General features: G+C 61.0%; 1 protein-coding gene across 2 annotated transcripts; it reads right to left on the bottom strand.

Annotated features, from left to right (window-relative positions):
* Window positions 1–1,929: 1,929 nt before the first annotated feature.
* Ctdsp1 (CTD (carboxy-terminal domain, RNA polymerase II, polypeptide A) small phosphatase 1) lies at window positions 1,930–7,454 on the bottom strand. 2 transcript variants are annotated; one of them, XM_013010500.1, is made up of 7 exons: window positions 7,022–7,454; window positions 5,505–5,653; window positions 5,062–5,166; window positions 4,870–4,926; window positions 4,172–4,264; window positions 3,884–4,069; window positions 1,930–3,603 (listed from the first exon to the last, which is right to left on the bottom strand). In XM_013010500.1, the coding sequence occupies exons 1-7, from the start codon at window positions 7,086–7,088 to the stop codon at window positions 3,475–3,477; spliced, it is 786 nt and encodes a 261-aa protein (XP_012865954.1). In that variant the 5' UTR covers window positions 7,089–7,454; the 3' UTR covers window positions 1,930–3,474. The 2 variants fall into 2 exon arrangements, with proteins under 2 accessions (XP_012865954.1, XP_012865964.1); XM_013010510.1 differs by having other exon boundaries at window positions 5,062–5,163; window positions 7,022–7,452.
* Window positions 7,455–7,543: the final 89 nt, after the last annotated feature.

The following is a 7,543-nucleotide window of genomic DNA, read 5'->3' as shown; positions in this document are numbered from 1 at the left end:
TCCTCAGCACCACATAAGCAAAAAGAAAAAAGCCAGAAGTGGCGCTGTGGCTCAAGTGGTAGAGTGCTAGCCTTGAGCTGAAGAGCTGAGGGACACTGCCCAGGCCCAGAGATCAGGCCCCACGACTGGACCCAAACAACAACAACAACAACAACATTCAGGAGACTGAAGCAGGAAGCTAATGACTTTGAGTACAGCCTGGGCTACATAGTGAAACCCCGTTTAAAAAAAAAAAGCAAACAATAACAAACCAGAATAAATCATTTTTCTAAGAGGAAAGACAGGAGGGAGGGAGGGAAGGAAAGGAAAAAAGGGAGGGAAACACTTGTAACTGCTGTTGAAATTGTTCATTGGCTCATATTTTTTATTTTCTTATGTTTTATGTTCATATTATTAAATCTTTCTTTTCGGAGTCTTTCTTTAAATTAAGCATGCTTCTGTTATGAACACATTCAGGAGTCACCTAAGGTTTTACGTGAAAAGGCCACTTGGAAGCCTCAGCTTCTACCAAAAGAACAACAACAAAACAACCCTCAAAGACCATCCCGAGAGTGGCTCAATAACATCCTAGAGAAATACTACTCCGTTATTAGTATATATGTATCTATCCCCACCCCATCCCCCTCCTGAATTTATCCGATTATTGCACTGGGGCATGAGTTCCTTGAGAGCAGAGCGCAGCCTGCTCTGGCACCGTGCCTGGCACAGGGTAGCACCTACACTTGTGGTTGAGTCTAATCCGGGGTGGGTGGTGGGCGTTGAGGAAACCTGTGGTCTCCCTGAAGTTGGGTGCCCTGGGTGTCTGGGCCTTGGGGATGCAAATCTGAGGTGAGCAGGGTTTGCATAGAGAGCAGGAAATAGCACAGGACCCCAAGGGCGGGCCAGCCCCAAGCCTGGGAACTGATCTTGTCAAAGGCTTTCCCAGTGTGACTCAGAGTAGGAGCTGGAGCCAGGGTTCGCGGGCCTCTGTTCCCAGGTGGGTGCTTTCCAGGCTTTCTGTCCAGTAAATCGTGAAGGGTGAGGGTCTGGGAGGGATAAAGAACTTCGTTATACCCCCTGCGCCCAGATTTAGGGGTGATCCACACTTGGGTACTAGGAGGCTTGGGACTAGTCACCAGGGGAAGGGCTAGGAGAGATCAATGTTGGGGAGCGCACACCCCCCTTCTGCCCTGCGCGTGGAGGGGCGTCACAAAGCTCCCACTCTCAGAGTTGGGGTGGATGGAGCTAGTCTCTTTCCAGAGACCCTGATGCAAGGGATGCACAAGCCGGGGAGGGCGAAGCCCGAGGAGCCCAGCGAGGGCAGCCAGCCCTCCAGCGGTCAGCTCGGGCGCCAGGCGGGCGCAAAGCTGCGGGGCAGAAAGCCACTTCCTGCCCCGCCCAGCAGAGGAAGCGCGCGGGCCCCTCAGGTGGGCGGGGCCCGGAAGCGGGGCGGAGCCGGCGCCTGGGCGGGGCGCGACCAATAGGGTCGCGCGGCGCCCAGACACCGGCCACGCCCAGCCTCCCCGAGTAGCCCGCGGATCCCCAGAGCGGACGCACCGCCCAAGCTAGCGGCCTCCAGATCCGCCCACGTCAGCCCGGCCGAGCCCTTCCGCCTCCGTCGAGCGCGGCCTCCCGCCGGCCCCGCCCCGCGCGCATTCCAGGGACGGGAGGCGGCGTCGTTTCGCTGTACGGCGAAGGGACCCTGGTGCTCGGCCTCCAGGTATTTAATCAAGTCTGCAAAGAGGGCCTGTCTCCATTTTGCAGATGCGGGCGCCCAGGCGGAGAGGCGCACGCCAGCAGCGCCCCGGATGCACGGGCGCGCCCCGAAGCCGCCCGCTCCCCTCTGCCCCACTCCCACGACGAGCCCCTGCCTCCAACCCCGCCTCGGGGAGAGCAGCTCAAGTCCCCGTGCAGCCACCTCCCCCTTCCCCCAAAAACCACAGGAGCAGATAGGGGGCGTCCGGCTTTCTCTTTTAGTTCGGAACACACGTGAGGCTCTCGAGTCCGAGAAGGCACTTGAAAACGGGAAGGTCACCAGGTTCCCACCAACCAACGCTCCGCCATAACCCTCCCTTCTCCCCGCCCATCCCTTTGGCACTTAACCGTCAGACCCCGGGGAGAGTCCCAAAGGCCTTCACCTCCAGACTCAGCATGTGTGCAGAGGGGTTCTAGAAACAGAGAAGTCAAGAGTTTGGAAGGCAGGGTGTCCAGGGAGCTTCCCCCAGCCAGCAGGGGGCAAGGGGGCTGCAGGGGGTGGGTTGGCACCAAGGAGGGAGACAGCTTGGCCAGGCTTCCTGAAGACCTCCCCCTCCCCCCAGCCCCACAGAAGGTTCCCCTCTCCTGCAGATTCCTTAAAGGCACAGGTGAAGTCTGGGGTTGGTGAGGGAGGCACCAATTAAACCAATTAAGAGGATAAAAATTCCCCCAACTCCCTTAGCTGGTGGGCCTAGCTCCTTGCCAGGCACAGAAGGTGCTCAATTAATATATACTTTTTTTTAATGATAATAATAAAGGGACTGTGAGGGACAGAGGACAAGGCCTGCAGCCCTTAGGCCTAGCTTGTTCTTTTCAGAAAATAGCAGTTTAAAAAATGTAAAAATCCTTTCCCTCCCTCCCCCCCCAATTTCTGGGCCCAGGAAGGTTGAGGGAGGGCCATCTCATTGTCAACCCTTCCCGCTCCTTCCCTTAAAAATCTATATACACATATACATACATATATATATATGGCACCACAAGAGGGTCCTGCCTATTACCCCCCCACACCCAGGCCACAAAAGCTGGGGGAATCAAGCCCCAAGGCCTTGGGGTAGTTAAGGCAGAAGGAGTCAGGGCTCAAGTGATGTGGGCCGGAACCCTGCCATCAGCTTGGAGAAGCTGGACTTTGGGATTTTGAAGAGAGAACCCCAGCTACTTTTTTAAGTGGTAACAGAACTCCTCTTTTCTCCCCCACTCCCTGCAGAAACTGGTGTGTGTGTGTGGGGGGGGTGCTATCAGTCCCAAGAGAGGTGAGCCAGCTGATCCCAGGCCAGCCTCCTCTGCAGTGAGCTGTAGGCAGCTCCAGGGCTGGTGGGGAGAAGGGGGCAGAGGAGCTCTATGTAAGGCACTTGGCGTCCATGGTTCCCAGGCTGGGGGTTCGAGGCAAGAGGCAACAGAAACCCTGCCCATCCCCCAAAACAGCTGGAGCTAAGGGGCCCGATTTTGGCAGTAGAGAAACATGGCAGCATGAGAAAGAAAGAGGAGCAGCAGGCAGGGCCCTCCAAGTCCCCTGAAAAGGAGAAAGGAGGTTTGAAGGCACTGACTTGGGGGGATGCCCAGGGGCTCATTGTCCTTGGTGCAGTGTAGTGGGGTCTGTGGGGGAGACACCGGCTCCCCTGGGGCTCTGAATGTGGTACAGCCCCATAGGTTTTCTTAACAGAGCACAGGTGGCACCCACAGTCTTCATGGGAGGCGGTGTGGGCCTCAGTCAGGGGCGGGTCCTGGCCCCCTGGCACCTCACTAGCTCCCAGGCCTCGGCTGCCTGAGCACTGAGTACACATCGTCCACTCGGCTGAGCTGCTCGAAGAAGGGTAGCAGGTCATGGAGCTCTGTATCACTCATGTTGTCAAACCACGAGGCCACTGGAACCTGGGAAATAGGAAGGGGGGGGGCGGGTAGCCCAGTTTGTATAGTGTCCAGGTCAGCCTTCAGCACACTTGGTAATATGTGCAGAGCACTGTGCTGTTTGTTATTCTAGATGCACAAGTAGGCATGGAATGACAAGTGAAGCACAAGAGAGAAGGCAGGTAAAAGCAATGGAAAGGTCCTGTCCCCTAGCCCTGCTCCATCTGGGGTGGAGAAACCAAGGCAGCCTACACAGGCTGTTGCTCTTGAGCCTCAGCCTTCCCTGGGTCTGTGGTGCACTCACAGCATTGTCAGGATGGAAGACATAGGAGGCCGGGGAGTTGTCCAGGATGAGCACCCGCCGAAGGTCTCGCCCCAGCCTGCTCAGATCCTTGACATAATTCCCTCGATGGAAGACGCAGGATTCCCGAAACAGCCGCGCCCGGAAGGCCCCCCACTTGTCCAGCAGGTCAGCTACTGGATCTGCATACTAGGGGTGGAAAGTGGGTCATCTCAGGGCCAGCAGTAGCCCAGGGCTTTGGGCGGCAGCGTGCTGAATGGGAATGGGAAGGCCGCTGGTGGAAGGGCTTACCTTGGCAAGGCTGGCCGTGAAGAGCACACACTCAAAGAGCTCGCCCATTCGCTGCAGAAACTCATCCACATGCGGCCGCTTCAGCACGTAGACCTGGGGGGTAAGCCAGTGAGGGGGCTGCCGACCCTCAGACTGGGAGAGGGTGACGAGGGCTGGAAGAGGCCAAGGCCCAGGGAGGCTAGTCCAGACCCTATACATACCCCTGGCCAGCCATCCTGCCACCCACCCTCCCAAAAGAATAAAAAGAAGTTTCCAGTCCCATCAGTGCAGACCCGCCTCTCATAGGTGGGTCACGAATTCCCATTTCCTTCCCCCATGCTGGCCTCAGCCAAACGAAGAAACCTGTATCTGTCCCCTCACCCCAAGGCTGCAGAGCACCGGCCCCCGAGCCAAGTAATGGAGAACAGGCTGGACAGCACACAACCTATCCTGAATTACTTGAACTGGGTCCCGGGCAGGGGTGGGCAAGAGGGCACAGCAAGACAGGACTGAGAGGAGGAGCCCACTCTCTACAGGCCTGGAGTCTGGCCACATCACTAGGGCTCTGTGTAGCCTTGGGCAAGTTTCACACCCTCTCTGGACCGGGGATATTCCACATCCACCTAAGTACCACCTAGGGATCTCTCCAGATTGGTAGAAGCAGCCTGGGGTCTTGAGGGTGAATACCAAGCCCGTCACCTCTTCCCCCTGCCCCTCACCTGGTGGACTACCCCATCAATCTCCACAGGGATGATGAAGTCAGCGTTGTTCACTGGCTGTGGGGGGGAAAAGATCTGCTGGAGCTGGGATGGGGAGCTCCAGGGGGTCAGGGCCCAGTGGAGACCTCCCTCCCTACCCGGGACAGGGCTCCCTCACAGACTTGGGGCTGCGGGTTGCTGGGGAGGGCCTACCTTGAAGGAGCTGTGTACCAGGGTCTCATCCAGGTCGATGACCACGCAGATCTTATCTGAGTCCTGGGCCTTGGCCTCAGGAAGCAGGTACTGGACCGGGGTCTGCTGTGGGGAGTGGGGGGCTGGTTGGGATGTCTCCTACTCACCTTTTCCCCTGGCTCTGAGAACCCTCTAGAGACATTCCATGCCCTGCCCAGCCTTGGCCCTATGAACCCTGGGCCTGGGGTGAGCCACCTGGCTCTGTGAGCCCCTCTCTCACTTCCAAGGAGGGAAGCACTCAGAGTTCTGTAACTGGGCAGCGTTTGGGGGTGGGCAGAGGTGGTAGAGAGGGGATAGTGCTTGGCTGGGTGAGGCTGATGCTCCGCCCCCCAACCCTCTGAAGGTAGGGCAGAAAAGCTTAGCGTGGAGACCCCTCCCCCAAGCCCCAGGCTGTCACCACGCACCTTGGGGACAGTGCCATTCTCCTCCACAAGCAGGGGAGCTCCACTATGGGCAGGGAGGGCCTCCCCATCATCCCGGCACACACAGCAGAAGAGCGAGTGGAGGAAGCCCCTATTCCGGAGCTTCTGGGAAGCGGCTGACTTCTGGTCACCTGAAGAAAGGAGGCCCAAATTAAGGAGGGGATCTGCAGAGGTGTGCAACACACGTGCGTCCAGGTGCGAACCCTGGAGTAGGGACCATAGATCTTGCAATGCTCTCAGGTCAAGGGGACGGACGGACGGACGGGCGCGCGCGCACACACACACACACACACACACACACACGTATGGTGGGCCTTGCACTTCCCTGGAATGCCCCTGCCCCTTAACCTAGGCTTTGCTCCAGGTACCCTGCAGCTCAGGGTCAGGAAAGCCCAGTGTGCTTTATGGAGTGATCAGCCTGGACCAGGGAGATAGATAAGTTCCCCCCCACTCAGGCCTTCATCACCTGACTCTACCTCACCAGACCAGTCCCAGCTCAGGAGGGCCAGGGCCCGGGGCCCCGCCGTCCACTCCCACTCCACCTCCATCCGGTCTACCCCGGGGGTCCAAAGTCCTCTGGGAGGCAGGGCCAGACAGGAGGTGTAGTCCTAAGGTGAGGGCCCAGTGTCCCGGAGCCATCTGTCAGCCCCGCCCCCGTCCTCGCCCGCCCAGACCTCCCACCTGCGGCCTGGCAAGGGAGTGCTGATTGACAGACCCACTCTCCACCACCCCGCGCCACCTCGGCCCCCGAGCCCCCAGTGGAGCTAGGCCGGAGCGGAAGGAGGGCAGGTCTGGGAGGTCTTCCAGGCCGTGAAGACCGCACCGAGATGATGGGGGGGAGGGGACGGGACAACAAGGCTGGCCCCAGGGGCGTCGGCTCGGCGGGACCGTGCGAGTGTGCACAGGCCCCGCGCCCCGGGGCCTGCAGCCGGGGCCCGCGAGCCCGCCCGACTCTGGGTTCTCGCCGTGGGAGCCCGGGCGACTGTTGAAAAGTGCTGCCCCCCCCCCACACACACACTGGGGCTCTGCGTCTCCGCCCGTGACGCGCGAGTTGGCAGGAGCGTGGCCGTGTGTTGGCGGGAGATCCCGCCAAGCCGCCCCAGCCCGCTGTCACCGCGAGCCCCTTCCCCAGGCCGGCCGGACCCCAGCCCGGAGGGGGCGGGGCCTCGGAGGGGGGCCCGAAGGCGGCCCTCACCCCCCAACTCCAGCCCCACTGGCGCCAATGGGGGGAGGGGGCGACGCCCGGAGCCCCTTTCTTTCACCCCTGCCTCAGTTTCTCTACCCAACACACCTAAGCGCTCTAGACGCGCCTGGCCCCGCCCAGCCTCAGAGACTCCAGGAGTTCAAACTCTCCCGGCTCCCTCCGGCTGGGGACTCGGCCCAGCCCCGGAGGGCGCCCCGGGCGGCGGCGGCGGCGGCTGCGCGGGGAAAGATCCCGGCCCCCGGCCTCCTCCCCTCCCGCTGTGCGGGCCGCAGCCCCCTCCCCGCCGCCCCGGTACCTTTGCCCCGCAGCGGGCCCCGCGCCTCCTCCTTGCTGATCTGAGTAATGACGGCCGAGCTGTCCATGGGGCCGGGCGCGCTCCGCTCCGGCCGGACTCTGGCCCGGGCGCCCGGCCTCCCCCCCGGCTCGGGCCGGAATCGGGGCGCGGGGGGGAGGGGAGGGTTGGGAGGGAGGGATCCCCGCGAGCTTCGGAGGGGAGGGGAGCCAGGTTCTAAGGGGGAGGGGGAGGGAGGGGGCACGGAGGAAACTTTGTTACAACATGGAGTTTCCTCCCCGCGAGGCGGATGCAAACATGGAACCCGGGCGCCGTTTCAAGGCTCCCCCTTAAAAGGGCAACGGCTTCGGCGTGACCTGGCCTCCGCCGCGGCTCTCATCACTTCTGGGGCTCGGGCGACTCGGCGGGCGGGGAGGCGGGCCGGGTTCCTGCCGCGGTCCAGGGGGCGTCGCCTCCCTTCCTGCCGCCCGACGCAGCTTCTGCGGCTGCGTGATAGGGCCAGGACTCGGCCCACAGTCGGGGCGG

Source organism: Dipodomys ordii, unplaced genomic scaffold (genome assembly GCF_000151885.1).
Source record: "Dipodomys ordii isolate 6190 unplaced genomic scaffold, Dord_2.0 Scaffold1, whole genome shotgun sequence".
NCBI classification, from domain to species: domain Eukaryota; kingdom Metazoa; phylum Chordata; class Mammalia; order Rodentia; family Heteromyidae; genus Dipodomys; species Dipodomys ordii.
Note: the sequence above shows the minus strand (reverse complement) of the source record. Positions and strands in the feature narration are given on the sequence as shown.

Coding starts and splice junctions, on each gene's coding strand:
- Ctdsp1 (XM_013010500.1), bottom strand. CDS start 7,088: ATGGACAGCTCGGCCGTCATTACTCAGATCAGCAAGGAGGAGGCGCGG. Junction 4,927..5,061: donor TGGTACACAGCTCCTTCAAG/GTAGGCCCTCCC, acceptor TCCCCCCCACAG/CCAGTGAACAACGCTGACTT. Junction 4,070..4,171: donor TCACGGCCAGCCTTGCCAAG/GTAAGCCCTTCC, acceptor TTCCACCCCTAG/TATGCAGATCCAGTAGCTGA.